This window comes from Zea mays, chromosome 1 (genome assembly GCF_902167145.1).
Source record: "Zea mays cultivar B73 chromosome 1, Zm-B73-REFERENCE-NAM-5.0, whole genome shotgun sequence".
NCBI lineage: Eukaryota > Viridiplantae > Streptophyta > Magnoliopsida > Poales > Poaceae > Zea > Zea mays.
In genome coordinates this window covers 168,374,608-168,395,106 of record NC_050096.1, presented here as the reverse complement: position 1 = coordinate 168,395,106, position 20,499 = coordinate 168,374,608, and the positions used below count along the sequence as shown (strand labels likewise).

The 20,499-nt window shown below is 44.8% G+C and overlaps 2 protein-coding genes across 2 annotated transcripts; both read right to left on the bottom strand.

Annotated features, from left to right (window-relative positions):
• Positions 1 to 934: 934 nt before the first annotated feature.
• On the bottom strand, positions 935 to 6,729 carry LOC103640509 (calcium-transporting ATPase 1, plasma membrane-type). Its single transcript, NM_001321487.1, has 7 exons — positions 6,325 to 6,729; positions 5,434 to 5,488; positions 3,333 to 5,284; positions 3,084 to 3,242; positions 2,711 to 2,882; positions 2,333 to 2,631; positions 935 to 1,400 (listed from the first exon to the last, which is right to left on the bottom strand). The coding sequence occupies exons 1-7, from the start codon at positions 6,499 to 6,501 to the stop codon at positions 1,152 to 1,154; spliced, it is 3,063 nt and encodes a 1,020-aa protein (NP_001308416.1). The 5' UTR covers positions 6,502 to 6,729; the 3' UTR covers positions 935 to 1,151.
• A 9,244-nt stretch (positions 6,730 to 15,973) lies between these two features.
• On the bottom strand, positions 15,974 to 20,216 carry LOC100273622 (uncharacterized). The gene is given in 9 exon segments (NM_001148038.1): positions 15,974 to 16,893; positions 17,048 to 17,167; positions 17,250 to 17,492; positions 17,931 to 18,174; positions 18,325 to 18,670; positions 19,396 to 19,474; positions 19,576 to 19,621; positions 19,737 to 19,838; positions 19,944 to 20,216. Coding segments are annotated over 9 exon segments (1,704 nt in total). The 5' UTR covers positions 20,016 to 20,216; the 3' UTR covers positions 15,974 to 16,441.
• Between the last annotated feature and the right edge of the window lie 283 nt (positions 20,217 to 20,499).

Here is a 20,499-nt window from a genome sequence, read left to right as displayed (position 1 = left end):
GCTCCGCCACTGCTTGTGAAGAGAGTCACAGAAACAACATGCGCGCTTTGTTTCGTAGTATCGCTTTTTTTTCTTTTGTTCCTGCGTGGAAGGGCACTGCTTGTTTTCGGTTTCCACGGCGCATTGGGATTTGGGCGTGGGTGGTGGTGGGCTGGTGGCATGGCAATGGCATGCATGGGTGTGTGTTGGGGAGCGGGCGAACGGAAGCGCATGCCGTGCCGTTGCCGGCTGCGCTGGTCTGGTCAACCTCGAGATCGGGGACTGCAGCTGCAGGCAGCCCAGCCTGCCCTACCTCTACCTCTACCCACCCACCGCATCCCACGCCTCCTCTCTCTGCCGCCTCTGCAGTCTGCACACACGCACCGCCCTCCTCATCAGGCATCGGTTTCTGCGCCGGCCGGCCGTCACCTGACCACCAGAGCTGACCGACCGACCGGCGTTCCAACTGCACAGCTGCTCGCGTCGCGTCCCGGGGGGGAACTCGGGTCGGCTGGTACAGCGAAAACTCCCGTCGCCAATCGGTGCTGCTGTTCCATGCCGCCGTGCCGTACTGCTGTTGCTAGCTCAAAGGAGGATTTGGGCCGCGAGGTGCTTTGGTCGGCTGGGCTCGAGTGGAACAAGAGGCGATCTTAAGGAGCCCAAAAATACATTTTACGTTTTTTTTGTAGACATAAATGACGCCTTCAAGACAACTTTGGCTTCGACGACCCGATGCTAAATTTTACTCTTTTTCAACTACTAAGGTAAAAAGACCAAACCAGAGCTCTAATAAGCAAGAGTAAAAATAACCAACGAACCATGTTTTCCGTCCATTCATCCACCATAAATATCCTGCAGTCTAAATTCCATTTCGAAGTCAATCTAACAACTCTGCTGCACCACCACCACAGCTAGCTGCTTTTTTCCCGGCGCCAACAAACACGATGTTTCTTACAGGTCCGAGGCAATCTAGCCACATTTCCAGGCTACAAAACTTCTCAAACTGCAGCGGCTGCTCCATTTCCCTAGCCTGCCCTCCGTGCATTCCAAAAGTTTACGCACACAGAGAGACAGAGAGAGAGCTCAGCTCCACCGAATACCATGCAGCTTGGACAGCCTGACGCTTTTCATGCCGTGCTTCCCATCCCAGGCAGCAGCAATCTTCAATGGTATCATGACGAGCCGACTGGGATCAGCTTGACGGCGGCAGCGATGGGCATCCCGGCCAGACCGAGGAGCACGCTGGCTAGCCACTGGTGTATGGTCAGGGGCGTCGTGTTGGCGAACTCTCCTAGAAACTGCACCATGATGAACTGGAAGATCACCGTGCTGCTGAGGACAGCCATGAACACGTAGTTCCTTGTCATGCCCTTGAGCACGTTGATCTTCTCCATCTCCCGAGAGCTTATTTCATTGAACACCTGGAGTATCATGTAGATAGATGGTCAGCAATCACCATAGTGTAAGAAAGCTTTTTTTTTCTCTCTTGAAAAAAAATACGTAAGATAGCTTCTGAAGGAATGTAATGTTATTTTGCCCGAAATTGATGGTACCCTTATCAATCTCCTATGTCCCAACTCTTATTGTAGTTATGTTAGGTCTCACTCGTGAAAGGACCTCTAACTGAGTTGGTTAGGTGGTCTGAATAGCACTGTTCAGGTCCTGGTTCTGGATTCAACTTCTCGTGGGAGCGAATTTTGGTGCAGGTCTAAGGTCGATTCCCGGTCCCGGTCGTTTCTCACATGGGGTACGATGCCGCTGTGTATGGTGAAGCAGGAGTTCGACGATTGTCTCAACCTATATGAGAAGGCCTTTTTCTTAATTTGATGCCCAGGGGCTGTCATAGCCCCCGCAGGTCGAGTTTTTTCTTTTATGTTAGGTCTCACTCAATCACTAGGTCATGTGTTCAAAGCAGCCTCTCCCCATTTACGGAGAAAAGGCTTGCCTCGGTTAATCTCTTCCTTGGACCCGGATCTAGTCTCTTTGATCTCACTGAGTCACAGGGTTGCGGGTTCGAAACAACGTCTTCGTATTTATCGGAACAAGCCTTGCCTCCGTTTATCCCTTCGTCAAGCTCCATTCCTCAGACTCCACTCAGTCCACTCACGTGGAAGCGTCCAACACTACGTCTGCCTTTTTTGTTTTGTTAGGTCAACATATTATACTCAGTTCAGCAAGTTTCTTATTTGCTAGTAGTGACAAAAAATGTTGTGAACATTCCGATGACATATCCATGATACCTACTAAGTCAAAATAATTCTAACTAAACTCTAGATGCTGGCACCAATGCTGCCATCCATATTTAGTGAACCAAAAACTTGCGGAAAGAAATGATCTGCAATAATAGTCATACCTGACAGAAGACGAATGAGTTGAAAATTATCGTATTCAGAACAATATCAGTACCAGAGCCTTCAAGCCCAAAGAAATTTTTCCCTTGCGTTTGGAGATACCACATCACAAAGAACTGGTAGAAAGACTGACCAAGAATGTTCCTCCACATCACATTTGTAATGAATTTCCCTGTCCTTCCTACTGGCTCTCTCTTCATCAAGTCATCATTAGGTGGCTCCGTGGCTAAGGCAAGCGCGCCAAGGGTGTCCATGATCATGTTAACCCAAAGAAGCTGAACAGCTGTTAGTGGTGCATTTCCTGGCATTACAAGCACGTGATTAGACAGAGAGACATCTTAAAACACTGAGGTTAATAGAATTGTGAGGCTAGGAGACACCTGTAAAGCAGGCTGAAGAGAAGTTCACTAGCAGTGCCACTACATTGACAGTCAGCTGAAACTGCACAAACTTTTGAATATTGATGTAAACAGATCGTCCCCACTTGGCAACAGTTACAATCGTGGAGAAGTTGTCGTCCAGAATTATAACATCAGCGCTCTCTTTTGCCACCTGAAAAAGATTATATTAGCTCCACTGGATGGCATGGCTATGATAGCAGGTTATGGTACAAAATTAGCAATACTCAGGTTCAATACGATGGACATATCATAATTGCATGTACTATTTAGAACAATAGTACATGCCACCATGGCATATCTGCCCTTTACTGAATAAACTTGATTTGGTCTCCTTAACAATAAGCATTCACACCTCAGTCCCAGCAATGCCCATTGCAAGTCCAATATCTGCTTCATGCAATGCAGGAGCATCATTTGTTCCATCACCAGTAACAGCAACAACATCATTGAATGTTGTGCGCAAATGCTTTACAAGTGTATGCTTGTCAAGTGGTGATGATCGGGCCATTACCTTCAATGAACATAATCAGAAGTAGGTGAGACTTGTGGATTGATGGTTAAAATGTTTGAAACTCAATAAGATATCATGTAGATACCGAACCTGTATTTTTGGAACCAGTTCAAGGAGTTCAGCTAGGCTTTTCTCTCTGAACTCTGGTCCTTCAATAGCTATGCCATCTTCAGTAAGTATACCACATTCACGAGCAATTGCCTTCGCTGTATTTATGTTATCTCCTGTGACCATTCTCACCATAATTCCAGCAGCCCGGCAAGTAGCAACAGACTCCTTCACCCCTGGGCGGACAGGATCTTTTATACCTATAATTCCAATGCATGTGTACCCTTGTAGCGGTATATGGTCTGCGTTGGAAAAACCTTCTTCCATATCCTTATAAGCAAGGCATAATGTTCTAAGAGCTTCACCAGCAAAACTATCAATAATACCATTGAGCTTGTCAGCAGTTATTTTATCCAGAGGATGAACACCACCTGTCTCATCTACGAATTTATCACAGGCAGCCAAGACTATCTCTGAAGCACCTTTACAGTGTGCACGGCATCCTCCTCCTGGAAGCTCAAGAATGACACTCATCCTCTTTTTTGTTGAATTGAAAGGCTCCACTTTCACAATCTTAGTTTCATCACGTTTTGCCTTAAAATCTCCGCCTAGTGACAATGCAAACTCTAGTAAAGCTGTCTCCGTGGGGGTACCCAGGATCTGATATTTACCATCCTGGTTAATTACAACCTCACCACCTGTATTGTTAAATATAGACTCCAAAAGAGTTTTAATAACAATCTCTGGAAGCTCAGAGCGTAACTTGGATGCATTCTGAGAACCATTAACTTCCTTGATGTTTCCACAGATGCAGGCCTTAACAACGGCCATATGATTAGTTGTCAGTGTTCCTGTCTTGTCACTGCAGATGGTAGTAGCCGAACCCATAGTCTCACATGCAGCTAAGTGGCGAACAAGTGCCTTGTCATTCATCATTTTCTTCATGGCAAATGCAAGACTCAGCGTGACTGCTAACGGCAATCCCTCGGGAACAGCAACAACAACAATAGTAACTGCAATAGCAAAATGCTCCAGCAGCTCCAATGCATCATCTCCTGACCAGCTTAAAAGCATCTGCTCATGGTATTTCTTGCTGAATAGCCCTTGCGACAGGACAATGAAAGTTATAACAGCAAAAAATAATCCAATCTGGCCAATAATAGTTGCAACTCCATTAAGTTTGACTTGCAGTGGGGTTTCATCATCGCCGCCTTCACTGAGAGTGGCCATCAGTTTTCCCCATTGGGTGCGCATGCCAACAGTTGTTACCAGCATCTTGCAGGAGCCATCTTGTACTTTGGTCCCAGACAAAAGGAAAGGGTTATCTTCATTTACAGCAACAGGTTCACTTTCACCAGTTAGGCTGGACTCATTGATCAACAGAGAGAATCCATAAATGAAGAGCCCATCTGCAGGGACCTGATCCCCAATTGCTAAATGGACAACATCACCAGGAAGAAGATCATATATCGATAGCCTTTGCCTAAAACCATTCCTTGTAACCTGTACATGGATTTTCTTTTTCTCCTTGTCCAGGTCCTTGAACTGCAGTGACTGCCGGTAGTCACTTGTTGCAGTGACAAACACAACCAAGAGGATACTTGCAACAATTCCAAGACCATCATGAGCACCTTTTGGCCACCCTTCCACCACAATGCCAACAACCAGCGATACGAACGCACAGACAGCAAGAATTATAAGAGTTGTATCTTGAAGCGCTTCCCATACAAACACCCAGAAACTACGGACCTCACTTTCTGTGAACCTGTTTACTCCATATATGTCTTGCCTGCGCTTAATACTATCATCGGCTGTGCTTAGCCCATCCGTCTTCGAAGTTGCAAGTTTTTCCGCAATTCCATCAACTCCACCTTGGGTGATGAGCTTCTTACTATCATGACCCTCAACAATAGACCCCAGCTCGTCGGCACAGATCTGAAACCCTGCAGCCTTGACTTCCTCAGGGACGACGTACTCGCTTCGAAGGGTGAGGCCTGAACATTCGCGATTCAGAAGCATGGTTTTAGTTGCTAGCAATGCTTGCAAATAGCGGCTATAAAAAGGTTAGGAAATAGAAGAGGTGGAGACAAAATTACAAAAGCGTGACAAATTCTGGCAGTACTATCTGTCGGTGTGCAATTACCATGTAGAAACTGCAGTGCAGCCTTTGAGACGAGCACAGCGACACGCAGCTTCTCCTGTCACACAGCAGCAGTGTTAACTTGAGTAACCGAAGGTATTGGTGGCGGTAGTAACAGAGTTAAGACAGCCACCCAGTTGGATTGCGAGGTTAACTGCTCAAATCAGAAAAACGGGAGGGCATAACTAGGCATGTTGCTGCACTGGTTCAGGATCTGATAGCAGAGTAATGGAAAGTGGTTCAAGTTTATGGTTGCTGCAGTGGTTCTAATTAGTCTTAACTATGAGTGGAGTTGATAGTAGCCAGTTGCAAGAACCTACTGAAAATGGGAGGTAATTAAGGTAGCACATAATAATAATTAGTGAAAAAGACTGATATTTCCCAAACTGGCAGCACTAAAACAGAGCAGATCCAAAGGCGTGTTGTCGCAGCAGTGTGAAATGGTGCGAGAAGCAAATGGTCCCTCGTACGCGTACATAGTCGTAGCTGAAGAACAGTCATCATAGATTTTTTTGGGTGGCATTAAGGGCTTGATTGATACCACAAATACTGAGTGGGTCTCAAAACAAAAATGAAGACCCCCAAAATGCGCAAACAAAGCAGGCGGCCGCAAAACACACTGCGGCTTTTCAGTTAGAAAAGTAACTAGCTTGACCGTGAATCATGGCCACAACCGCCACACCCCCGCGCATGCTGAGCTCACTGAATCCGGCACCCAGATGCAGCGACGACTCGCTACTAAGTGCAGGCGCCGGCAAACAGGTAGTGGCCCTAGGTCCAGATCCCACGGGCTACGTTGCCGCGGATCCCGGCGGGACTAAGCGGCGGCATCGTAGGATGGAACAAGAGAGGAAAGGGAAGGGGGAGTAAGTGGAATCGGGAGGGGGAGCGCACGTGGTTGGCGTGCTTGATGGCCTCGGCCTCGCCGCGCTTCTCGAGGTTGGCCGTGAAGCGGAAGCGGCGCTTGGGGTTCTTGACGACGCTGCAGAGGCGGCGCCAGCGGCGGAGCGCCTCCTCGGAGGAGTTCTTGGCCTGCACACCGCCGAACCGCTCCTCCAGGTAGCTCTCCATCCCGCTCCTTTGCTTACCCTGTCCCCCTGGGCGACGGCAAGGAAGCAGCTTCTCCGGTCCTTCCTTCCTCCTTCCGCCCCGGGTGGGTCAGCCGGCCGGCCAAGCACCAATCAGGTGCACGCGTGCGGGGCACGGCTGACTTGTAGCGGCTTGGCTGGTCGGTGGGGGATCGGCGTGGCGATGGGGTGTTGGTTCCCGCGAGCCGCGGCCAACAGGCAGGGAGGGAAGGAGGGAGGGAGGGAGGGGTGCAGACTGACTGCAGAGTGATGACTGCGGCAGCGACACTGGAAGGAAGCTGCGGGGAAATTGGGGTGGGAGGGTGACGACACAAGTCGATGTCGCGGCGCCGGCGAGAGTCGTCAGTCCCTCGTCTCCAGTGGTTCCTGCCTGCAGTAATTATCGTCCGATCAGCTGTTATATTAATAAATGAGTCATTTGTAATTTTATCATTATTATTTATGGGTTTCATCATTATATCATCCAATCCACAAAATCATGGATACATATGGTTCCATCAGTCATAGACACCGATGGCACAATAACAAAGAGCTAAAATTAAGAGTAACAAAATAGCAAAATTTTCATTAATAAATACACTATCTATCTATCATCAATTGTTATGTATATTTATACATCTATATCTATAAACTCTACATTTATCTATTCTATTTTATTATATTCTATTCTATATCCATATCTATCTATATCTATATAATGCACTAGTTTAAATTTTATAAAATCTATCTAATCAAATCATCCCTACACCCATAACCTCCACTAAATCTACCAACGAATTGCATTCAGACTTGACATATCATCAAAACCAACGTTTTATATTGATGGATAATCATCTCTCTTTTACTCACCCAAATCCAATGTATAATATTATTTGGACCATTCCTCTTCTCGTGACCTCGGCGCTCCTCCCCCTCGCTCGTGCTGCCACCGCGCCAACCCTCCCCCTCGTATCGTCACCGCCGTCAATCCTTCCCATCCTTGAGATTATAATGTTAACACGGGCTATATGCTAGTCTATCATAGTGCCATAGTATATTACAATATCGTAGTATATCACAATATTTCAGTATGCAATATTTAGCTTTAACATATAACCACCTAAACGTCATTAGTTTTTTTTACATATTTATATTTAAGCAAACCATAATGTTTTATTGAAAAAAATAACATCGAACACATAATTAGTTAAATAAAAACCACATAATTCACACAAAGAATTTAAAACTATATTAATTTAATAAAAATCACACAATTCATAATAAATTTTTTTAAAAATACATTATTAGTATAATCTATAACATTATATAATCCATCAGTTTTAACACAAAGAATTTAAAACTATATTAATTCAACAATGTTTTCTACTCCCTCCGTCCCTAAAATTTAATTTGTTTTAAGGGGCGTCTGGATCCCTTTGTTTTAGAGCAATTGAAATTCACTCAATAAAGTAACTTATTTAGTTTGGAATTTGACATTCCACCACTTTCCAAAGTTCAGATATAATCCTATCTCAAATTCATGGGATGGAGGATGAGAAATGATTTTATACATTAGTAGAATTTATTTCTACTCTGGAACTTACATGACACTCTTTGTCTCACTCATCTATAGTAAAAATATAACACATAAATATCTCCGACATCTTGCTATTAATAGTATACAAATATATTTTGTATAAAACTGAATTAGCTTAATTGATATATGCTAAAGTTATTATTATTAATTTATTAGAATGGAATTCAATTCTAATGATTCAAACGGAACGTTAGACTAATCACGTATTCATTATACAACATATGAATATAGTTTTTACATATGTCTATATTCGTTATCATTTAAATGAATATGAACGGAAAAAGTATGTATAAAGAACTATATTTTGGGACGGAAGGAGTATTGTATGGATATGCTTAATTAAACGTAAAAAGAACTACTCGGTTCTAATCTAGGCTTATATATTTATAAGTTTGGGGCGGGGGAGTCCTAGCTCATGCAGAATCGAATTCCGCACTGGTGCATCACCCGGAGATGCATTCCATCTTTTTGTTTCTTTTCTTCTTCTCCACGCGACATCATGCCGTCATGCGTGAGTAGCAAAGGAGGAGCGGCTAGCATGTGCTGTTGCTAATTAAAAGACAAGGGCCAAGAAAAAAAAACTGCTTCACTAGCACCATAGAAGAGTCCGCTAGCTTCGAGCTGGCCACGCTGATCTTTCACCTGCTCTGCTCTCTCGTTGCATTTCGTTTTTCAGGGCCACGGTGCAAGATAACAACTACGACTATCGCACTAGCGAGATCGACCAAATGAGATGATAGCCACTAAGAAAATGGACCAGCAATTCAAATTAAACCTACCGATTAACGGCTAAACATTCTCTCAAGTCTCATATAATATGAGATAGTTAGCTATATGTTGTTAACTTGCTAACTAATATGATCCCAAGGATGCAAACATGAAGGGTGTAAGTGTGTTGGGATGATCAATCACTCAATAACAAGAGAGAGAGAGAGAGAGAGAGAGATAAACAAAAGGCATGCAGATCCATGAGATCTAGATGATCCAATCGCTATATAAACAAACATAGGTCCATGTCTCTGCTCAAGTGCTCGTGTCAACTTGCTTGTTCTTTGAACCAGACAGTCTAGACTGGTGGGGCGTAATGGCCTTTGCTTTTATATATACGTACACGTAGCTCGGCAGGCCTGTCGCGGTCTCATCGGACGCGTTTTCGGCACATGCGGGCCATGTGAGCCTCGCCACCAATCATTGCTACGCGCGCGGCCAAGTGCCGAGCTTCTATAGGCCAGGGGCGCCACCAGGCTCATCGTTCAGCCAACCGAGTCTCACTCCTTTCCAAGGTATGCCTTGCCCTTAGCCTTCTTGTAAGTCTTCTTCTTTTCCCTCTTGTTCCCTTGTTCCTGGTCACTATCATTATCGAGACAGTTAGCGATAAAGTGACCAATCTTACCACATTTGAAGCATGAGCGCTTCCCCTTCGTTTTGGTCTTGTTGGGATGCTCCTTGCGACCCCTTAGCGTCGTCTTGAAGCGCTTGATGATGAGTGCCATCTCTTCCTCATTGAGCCCCGCCGCCTCGACTTGTGCCACCTTGCTAGGTAGGGCCTCCTTGCTCCTCGTTGCTTTGAGAGCTACGGTTTGAGGCTCATGGATTGGGCCATTTAACGCATCATCAACGTATCTAGCCTCCTTGATCATCATTCGCCCGCTTACGAACTTTCCAAGTATCTCCTCGGACGTCATCTTGGTGTACCTAGGATTCTCACAAATATTGTTCACAAGATGTGGATCAAGGATAGTAAAGGATCTTAGCATTAGGCGGACGACGTCGTGGTCCGTCCATAGCGTGCTTTCATAGCTCCTTATTTTGTTGACGAGGGTCTTGAGCCGGTTGTACGTTTGGGTTGGCTCCTCGCCCCTGATCATTGCAAATCTCCCAAGTTCGCCCTCCAATAACTCCATCTTGGTGAGCATGGTAACGCCATTTCCCTCATGAGAGATCTTGAGGGTGTCCCAAATCTTCTTGGCGTTATCCAAGCCGCTCACCTTATGGTATTCATCCCTGCACAAAGATGCTAGAAGAACAGTAGTAGCTTGTGCATTTTTGTGAATTTGCTCATTGATAAATGTGGGACTATCAGTACTATCAAATTGCATTCCACTCTCTACTATCTCCCATATGCTTGGATGGAGAGAGAACAAGTGACTACGCATTTTGTGACTCCAAAATCCGTAGTCCTCTCCATCAAAGTGAGGTGGTTTTCCAAGTGGAATGGAGAGTAAATGAGCACTTGTACTTTGCGAAATACGAGAATAATCAAAAGAAAAGTTTGAATTAACCGTCTTCTTTTTCTCGTAGTCGTTGTCGTCATCCTTTTGGGAAGAGGAAGATTCGTCGCTGTCGTAGTAGACTATCTCCTTGATGCGCCTTGTTTTCTTCTTCTTCCCGTCTTTTCTTTTGTGGCTTGAGCCCGAGTCAGTAGGCTTGTCATCTTTTGGATCATTGACGAAGGACTCCTTCTCCTTATCATTGACCACCATCCCCTTGCCCCTAGGATCCATCTCTTCGGGCGATTAGTCTCTTTCTTGAAGAGAACGGCTCTGATACCAATTGAGAGCACCTAAAGGGGGGTGAATAGGTGATCCTGTAAAACTTAAAACTTAACACCACAAACTTGATTAAGAGTTAGAACACTGAAATCAAGTGAGTAGAGAGGAGAGCTCTTGTGAATCACAATAGACACAATAAAGACAAACACAAGAGACACGAGGATTTATCCCGTGGTTCGGCCAAGTACAAAACTTGCCTACTCCACGTTGTGGCGTCCCAATGGACGAGAGTTGCACTCAACTCCTCTCAAGTGATCCAATGATCAACTTGAATACCACGGTGTTCTTCTTTACTTTGCTCTTTTCCCGTTTGCGAGGAATCTCCACAACTTGGAGTCTCTCGCCCTTACAATAAGAATCAATATGAAGCACAAGAGTAAGGGAGGGAAGCAACACACTCAAATCCACAGCAAATACGCACACACAAGATCACGACTTGAGCTCAAGACAATATCTCAAGGTTCTCACTAGAACAGAGCTTAAAACACTAAGAATGTCGAACAAGTGCGCAAGAATAAAGTGTGAGTGATCAACAATGCTCAAGGAATGCTTGGTGTCCTCCTCCATGCGCCTAGGGGTCCCTTTTATAGCCCCAAGGCAGCTTGGAGCCGTTGAGAGCATTTCAAGAAGGCAATTCTTGTCTTCTGTCGCCTAGCGCACCGGACACTGTCCGGTGCCCCTCCTGACCGTTGGCTCTTGCCACGCGTCGCATGCGGATTATGTGGCCGACCGTTGGCCCGGCCGAATGTTGGCTCACCGGACAGTCTGGTGCACCACCGGACAGTCCGGTGATTTATAGTCGTACGCCGTTAATTGCTTCCCGAGAGCAACCAGTTGACAGCCACTGGCCTGGCGCACCGGACACTGTCCGGTGCACCACCGGACAGTCCGGTGCACCTAGACCGAGCTTCCTTTGCCTGAACAAAGCCATCTCTTTTTCAACTTGATTTCTCCTGTTTCCAGCACTTAGACACAATACATTAGTCTCCAACACAATGTACTAAGTCTTAGAAACATACCTTTTTACTTGATTTGCACTTTGTCCATCACTTTGCATAAGTCCACTTGTGTTGGCACTCAATCACCAAAATACTTAGAAATGGCCCAAAGGCACATTTCCCTTTCACCTAGCTTGAGGCTCGTTGGGATCTTGCTTAAGTCACCCCTCGCTCTACATGAGGGGTCGAGTAGTATTGCTTTTCTAGGTCAGTTTGATGCGGTTTGTGATAGCTATTGCAGCACGAATAAAGAGGAAACCATCATGACACTGCTTTGGCATGTGTAGCTGATGGGACAAGGAGCGGCTTGCATGGTGTGGAAGCGGTTTCCCAAATGATATGATTTGACCCCGCTTTCTATTCGAGGAGGCACTACCGTGAAGCAGGAAGGTCTCTGCTCGGATCCCGAGGCGATCAGGAGTTGGAGCGGTGAGAGTCGCTCGCCCTGAGGTTGTGGTGGGCCCATCCATGAGGTGTCATTCCTCCTTGGAAAAATTCCTGGTATGCCATCAGATTTTATACTCATTTCTTGTGTGCCACTGAGTGGCATATAGGTTTTTTTTTTGTGTATGACATGTGGGGCCAGTGGCAAACAAGGAACGAGTATATTTTCCGATGGCATACAGAGAGTTGGCCCTTCCTCCTTCATATAGATGAGTATATATAGAGAGGACAGGCTTCTAGGGATGGTTACGCTTACCATCCCTTTACGTTTCTGCCTTCCTTTCGTCCGGAAATCTCTCTGCCCTCGAGCGCACCGTCCATTCGTTTCCTTTCTCGTGTCCATGTCTTCCTTCCTATGTTGCTCGCTTCTTCGAAGTCGCGCCTTAGGTCTAGAGAAAAAGGGGTTCCTCACTCCTAAGACGGTCTCAGGATGGTGGCTGGAAGATGAGGGCGAGGTGTCGCGGCCATGGAATGATGAGGTGGTTGTGCTCGCATCCTTCTACGAGCGCGGCTTCGGGCCACCCCTGCATCCGTTCGTTCGGTGGTTGCTCTTTTACTACAAGCTGGAGATCCAACATCTCCATCCCAACACCGTCCTTCACATATCGTGCTTTATCGCACTAAGTGAAGCCTTCCTCAGCATTGGGGGCGGCATATGTCGGTCCGATCGATCCTATTAACGGTGTCGTTGTGGCGAATGCTACCGAGGTCCTACTACCATCGTCGGGTCCTCCGCCTCCTACCACGCAAATGATGGTTCTCTCTATGCAGCCTGCTATAACACCCTAAAATCCTATTTTGGAAATGTAGGTAAATTCTCCAAAAGTTTTAGAATATAATATATTTTAGATAAAGAATATTCTTATCTTGAAAATATTCCTGATATAAATGTCTTTGGTAATGAAAGATCAAATATAAAGACCCCTAAATGAATTCAATCTCTATTTATTGAACTATGTATGTATAAATATCCAAAGTATTTAAGATAAAATAATATCTCAATAAGGGTTATGCACTAGAAATTACTTTCTTAAAGTAAATAATTATGGGTGTTTGAATTGCATATTTGGAAGCACTTGTTTAAGTAGGATAACAAATAAAAAGTTTAATGTGTAAATAAACTATGCATTCATGCTGATCATTTGTTTGTTTACTTGTGCATTTAGTTTAAAACTTGGACTCAAACTTGCTATGGAATTTGAATTTGAAACATTAGAAAAAGGAAAAGATAAATAAAAAAGAAAAAGTCAGGCTTACGCCTGGGCCGAAATTCCCCTCTCATCGGCCCAACTCTTTACCCTCTGCCTGGTCCAATTCCTTTAATCGCTGTCCACGCGGCCAGTCGTCTCCATGTGCGGACGCTGGCTCGCCGACGTGTAGGGTCCGCTACCCACGACGTCACCACACGAACCCATGGCGTAAGCCTGACTCGCGAAAGCCTAGCGTGTGGGACCCTTCGTTAGCCGCTTGGCCTGGAATTTCGCCCATAACAAGAAAAATGTTGTGTTTTCCTTCTCTTGAGGCGGAACCCGCCTAGGCCGCTGGCCACGCGGGTGCTGATCCATTGGCACCGTGTGTTCGGTTCTTCTTCGAATCGCTGACGTGTGGGCCGTATCGCTCAGCAGCTTCTTCGTCCTCTCTCTCGTAGCGAATGCAGGACCTAGCCTACGGAAAACACTGGCTAACTATAGTCTGTAACGGGGCAATTACATCACCGCATGCGCCACAGTCGGCGCACACTAAACAACACACCTGCTAACTACACTGACAGGTGGGCCCACCGATGTGCCATCTGGTGGATCGATGACGTAATGGGCCGATATATAGCTTCCATCACATTTGGAGTCTCCGCGATGCAGAACCCTTCGCTACGCTTGGATGAATGAGTGGAACCGAAGGCCCTGAAGCGACGTGACGGTGAAGGCATTGGTTGTTGACGAGCGCCACAAGGCCTGCTGTTGTTGTTTCTTGCTATGATCGACCGTTGGATCGAAGGTCCCTTCGACTGTGAACCTGTGTAATTAGCTAACATGAATCAAAGGTTAAACCTTTGCTATATGATCGAGGTCGTGTTCGGCCTCCGCCGAACAGTGCTCTAAAAAGAACCAAAAACAAAAGCAATCTCCATATATCGTATCCAATCTTCTACAACTAAAAAGTAGCATCTCCACCATATATCCTATCAATCTTCTATAGCTATAAAGTAGCATCTCCACGGGACATCCTAGCCAAACTTCTATGGCAACATATGAGGTGCAAACCAAGTTTATGTGCAAACCAACTAGCAAAAGTCACAAAGAATCTTTAAAAAGTTATAGATGTACTTCATTGTCTACTTTACCATTGTATAAAATTTCAAGTTCAAATTCATTATATGTTATAAGATACGAAAAAGAGAAAATTATGAGATACAAAAAGTTAAAATTATATCAGAATTCTCTTTTTGTATCTCTTAACATATGATGAATTTGAACTTAAAATTTTATACAGTGATAGAGTAGACAATAAAATATATCCATATTTTTTAAGAATTTTTTATAACTTTTGCTAGTTGGTTTGCATAGAGTTTACACGGAAACTTCGTTTGCAGCTGATACGTTGTCAACCTCTATAGCTAAAAAGTAACACATATAGAAGATGGCAGGTATCATCTCCTATATCTATAGTTTTCAATAAATCTCATAAAAACATCATTTTTATAAATAAAGGAGCCCTCCCATCTATCCCTAAAGAAATAAATATAGAAGATAAGTTTTAATTAACCCGCAACATCAATATATCCTAAATTGAGTTACTCTCTTAAAATAACTTATAAAGGATCTAATGGAGATACTGTATTTTTTTGGATGATACCGACTAATCGTTCGGGGGGTGGGGGACGTTTTTCCACCGATAGATCTGGTTTGATGACTAGGAAATTGGAGAGAATCCATTGATGAAGAATCCTCTTCCTATTCAAATTTGAATAGAAAGAGTATTCCTCTCCTATAGATCCCCTTCAAATCTCTGGTCGCCAAATTGACCATAAGGCTTATTTGGTGACCAGAAAAATGTAGGGGATCCATGGCAAAAAAATCCTCTTGCTATTTAAATTCGAATAGAAAAGAAGATTTCTCTCCTGTGAATCTCTTTCAGATCTCTGGTCACCAAATTAGCCCTAAGGTTTATTTGATGACCAGGGAATTGGAGGGGTCCATAAGAAAGAATCTTCTTGCTATTCAATTTTAAATAACAAGAGGATTTCTTTCACATAGACCCCCTCCAATTCCTTGCTCACCAGCTCTAATTTAAAAGAAAAGTGTGAACGTCATAATTTTCTTCAAGATACTTCTATAATAATCTCATCAATTCATTACTACTAGATACTAGGGTTTATAGAATTGTTACCTTTATATCTCCAACAAACTTGTAGATTCCACGCCGTTGAGCAACCAGAATGAGGAGCACGGGAAAAAGCTACGGAAAAGGTGAAAGAAAGCACGGGAAAAAGGATAACAAAAAGGCCGCGTCCATTGAGACCATACCGATACATTGTACTATATGAGAAGAACAGTGATACAGTACAAGCCTTTTCTCTTTTTGTCCCCAGGAAATAAATTGGAAAAGGTGGCCTGGTTGGGTATCTGATCTGGATCTTGAGCTTGTCTGGAACATCAGATCGCAGAATGTTGCGAGTTGCGACCATGTGCATGCGTGCGAGCGATGCACAGACTGAAGAAATTCATGCACACGACAACAGAGGGGGTTACATTACATATTCCAGAGATCAATTACGGTGACACTACCATACAAAATTTCAGGGAACCCCAACACATGCAAGAATGCTGCATTTGCCCTCTTGTTCTGGCTGTGATGATATGAAGATCCAACTGAACAATGCGGTTTGTCGAGCCAAATAATGCTATTTTTTCATACTAGAAAAAATGCCAGGTTTACAGTTCTGGTGCTCGCGAAGTTAAAACGAACAAAGAAAACATCTCAGACCAGAAAGACTGTTCTTTAGTTTCATTAGCTGTGTGGTTTGCAGGTAAGTACAGCACAGATCTGGACATCTGCATCAGGGCTGGATCATTGCACAATGTTACCACAACAACAACTGCCCATGGCGGCGGACGTCCGCGTCGTCGCCCAAATGCATGTGCATCACATGCGGAGCGCTGAATGACACGGTCACACGCCCAGGCTCTCTCAGATCTCGTTTCCAGTACTCTGCATCCCTTCAACACAGACCAGAGGAATGCATCGCAGCACGGCGTCTCACGCCAGCTGCATCTGCATCACAATTTCTAGTTCCCACAGACTAAAACCCAGCTGCTTACCATCCGGTAATACGAGACACAATGACAGTGAAACCTAATCATCAGAATCCGACGTCAGGTCCATTTCCGGGTAAAACGGGCGCAACATCTTCGCCAGGTGCTCAGCCATGTCCTCGACCTCCTCCCTCCCGAAGCCCCAGTCGTGGAGGACCTGCGAGCCCAGCGTGCCCCTGGCGACACCGAGCCTCTGGAGGCTCGCCGACCTCCTCTCGATGAATGGCGCTATGGCGCTGCTCGACCTCAGGCGCGCTGCCATCGGCACCGAGCCGACGGCAAGCGGACCCTTTGGCCGGGCTCCTGCGTGGCTGGTGCCGAGGATCTCGCCCTGCTGGCCAACACTGCTGCTGAAGATTGACGGGAACGGGAGCGGGATTGGGAGGGGGCACCGCGATACCGAGAGGTGGGAGAACTTGGGTTTCGTCGCCCTGCCTTCCAGTGCTGAACAGATGGATTCCTTCACCTGAGATATGGAAGCCCTTTTCCCGCCTGTATCGACGAAATGTAGGTTAACCAATTTTTCTTTTACTTTGTACAGCCTAAAGTTAGCCATGACATGGATATTGCAAAATGTCTGCTGATGAAGTATTTATTAAGCAAAATCTAGCGGAGTAATACATAAAACTGGAACAAGAAATCAAACCTGCATCTAGGACTCCATGAACCACCATGGATTCAACAGCGTAAGGATCTTCATCCTCGTCGCTGATTTCAGGTGTCAGAGAATGCAAGCTCCTCTGTATGTTCCTCAAATCTGTTCTATCTGGAAACCAGGAATACACAGTTAGCAAACGAGATCATTTTTTATTCATGGTGACCAAACAAGACATTTGTTGTCTGCGTACCTGTCAAAGAAGGGGCAGGCATTGCTACATCCAGCGCAGTGATCATGTTCTGCCTCCCTTGATCAGATAATATGTGCACAAGCTCACCAATATCAAGCTTACCAGATGAATGCGCTGAATCTGAGGCCGGGCCCACGTGTTGTAGCCTGAATGGAATAGATAATGAATGCATTGCTGCTGCACAAATGGCACTGGAGTGGAAGTGCTTCTCATCTTTTATAGAAAGCAAAGGTGACAAGTAACCTGAACAGTCAAAGTAAAAAAACAATGTTAGAGGAACACACATCAACAAGCTTTCACAAAACCTACACAAAATTCGGTATAAACAATGTGACAGTGATAGGCATGCTGACCATAGGGCTGGGTTATAATAGAATGAGCATTGCATTCGCCAACAGTAGGTGTGTGAGTTATTTGAGGTGAAGAATGCAACATCTGAATGTTTATTTAGCTTATGATCAAAGATCAGGAAATGAAACATTTGCAAAACTAAGGTCCAAGCACTGCTATAAGAAGCCTCAAATTACTAAAAAGAATCACAAGTCCAATTATGAGTTTACTGTACATTCAGTAGAATTATAAGGATCTGCACATACGAACATGCTACAATGGAGAATGGATAAGAGAATCACATGTTATATGGCAGTCTACGTAAAAGATTATAAGCAATCAGAAGCATACTTAAAGAAGGCAGTCCTATTGGTACCATCAGATTGCAGTAGTATGAAAGTTTCGACAACGATACAGCATCATGCAAAGATCTTATGATGGTTTCACACTGATTTCTGGAAGACCCATAGGAGTCTGGATTCCGCACACAATACAGCATTACAGGGGTATTTGTGTAATCATCAACAATACTCTCCAAAAACTGTGCAGCTACACTGGCAAAGCCTCCAGAATCATCCACAAGAAACTGGATACCCTGTAGTAAATCAAGATCAATAATTTCAAAGGTCAAGACCTCAACGAAAAAGGAGAGAAAAATTCTATAAATTCACTAAATATGTAAGTGAACACAGCCCATTGTGTGAATAGAGTGTTTATTGATAGTTTGCTGTAAAAAAGACAAGACCTGGATATGGTCACATTCTTCAACAAAGAACCTTAGCCTCTCATTCATTTCCTCCATTTGGGACCATTCTGAAACCACCTCCTTTGCAGTTCCATAGTTATCAAACCTGTCAAAGTCTGTCCATGATCCATACAACTCATATAAGCTCTGAGGGTGATACTGAACTTTTGAATAATCAGTCCAAAATTTGACTCCATTCTCCAGATTTGCGACCAGGTCCTTATCTTCAACACTAGCATTGTTTTGGCCATCGCTAGAGCTTGGGTTCTGTTCTTCTTCAGATAAACTTTGTAGGAACAAGTTTCGCTCATGAGGTTTTGCTACTGATTTTGTTACCTTTCCAGACCTGCAACAACTGAGACCAGTTATCACAAGATTCCATGATCCTATCACACTGTTACGGATTTGTGCTCTCTCATCACTCAGAATTAAATCACCACTATACTAACATACATCTCATAGCATCAATAGTACAAAAGCAACACTTTCAACAACAGGCAATGGTAAGGCAAAAGTTGGACGATTTTCCAACAATAGGCAGATGCCATGAAGCAATTCTCAAGCTTCTAGATGAGTGTATGCAATGCATCCTTAGAGAACTCAAGGATTATAATTCTAAGAGGCTAAGACTGATAAATTGTGTCTTCTGGCACTGGCAGCAACAGCATTATGCTCCCCCTTCCAAATTATAAACTGTTTTGGTTTTTCTAGATACATAGTATGTACTATGTATCTACTATCTATCTAGTCATAGTGTATTTACTATGTATCTAGTCATAATGTACATATTTAGCTGCACTGCAAAAGTTATATAAATAGAAAACTCAAGATTTTGAACAGAGTACAATTTTACAAGCAACTGGTTTTGTCTATGTAAAGCTTTAGTCTGCAGCTAGTGTATCTTTAGCCCCATTGCTCAAAACAACCCAAACTACACCGAACTACTGCCTAATCATCTTCAGTTCACAAACGTGGGACGCCAAGAATCGATGACGCTTGAAGCATTTAGTAAGGAGAAAACGGAACATAGAATTAAATTGTACAAGTGATAGGAGTTAGAACATCACTTGCCATGTGAAGATGTTGGGCTCATCTGCAGCTGCACTGCTCGAACCTAGAGTGCCAGAGGAACTTAACGAGCCAAGAGACCCTGCAGATGGCACACCATGTTATTTTCACGACCGCGACAGAGAAATACTAATGAGCACGCAGAATGAAGAAGGAAGAACATGGCAAAAATCAATCCATTACCTCGAGAACCGACTGATACCAAGCGAGGGCAGTAGCTGGCGACGCTCTGAAGAAGTCGAGCAGTGTCAGTGAACGAACACGGAAATGACCAAACAAACCACTATAGTTGGGGGAGGGGATGGGGGGAGATGGTGCCCAAGCGAGTGACAGCCTCTCTCTACCTGGTGTGTCTCGCCGGCGCGGTACAGGACGTCCATGTCGAGCGCGGCGGTCCTGAATACCGGGTCGGCGCCGGGGTCGTCGGCGAGCCCGAGCAGCTCATCCTGCGGAGCAGAAGGTAGATTGCCGAGGCGTCATCGAGCTCAGGCACAGTGAGTGCAAGGACCCGGGGAAGGAAGGATCTTCCGGGGAAACGATCAGCTAATCACCTGGAAGTTCCAAAAGTGGGAGCCGACGAAGTTCGCGAAACCGCCGACCTGCACCGTCACCACCTCCCTCATCCCTGCCCTCGTTGCTCCCACAGCAGAGAGCTCTGAATACCTCTGGACGCGCAATCAGGTGTGGGGCGGTGCGCGGAGGCGGTGGGGGCGCGGGGAGTTGGCTGTCGACGGCGGCGGCGGCGTTTTGTGAGACGGGGGTAAGGAGTGGGCCGTGCGAGAGGAAGATTGGCTCATCCAAGGGCGGCGTTTTGTGAGACGGGGAGTGACTGAGCATGAGGTTTTTTTTTCTGAATGTTGAATCTTGTACTTAGATTTTTGTGTAGTGCTATTTTTAACAATTCTATTTTTGCTTTACAGGCTCATCGGTCCAAGCGACTAAAAAGGTCAAAGAAGCTTTGCAGCTGGAGAATTATTTGGTTCTATGAGTTCTAGCTTCATGTTAACTATGATTTATGATATAAATTTTTTTTAAAGCGGCCCTTCCCCCACTACTAGAACCATACGATCCTAAAAATGATCTAGAATTGAAAGATGTCCTTACTGA

Coding starts and splice junctions, on each gene's coding strand:
- LOC103640509 (NM_001321487.1), bottom strand. CDS start 6,501: ATGGAGAGCTACCTGGAGGAGCGGTTCGGCGGTGTGCAGGCCAAGAAC. Junction 5,489..6,324: donor CCATCAAGCACGCCAACCAC/GTGCGCTCCCCC, acceptor GCTGTGTGACAG/GAGAAGCTGCGTGTCGCTGT. Junction 2,632..2,710: donor CTCTTCAGCCTGCTTTACAG/GTGTCTCCTAGC, acceptor TTGTAATGCCAG/GAAATGCACCACTAACAGCT.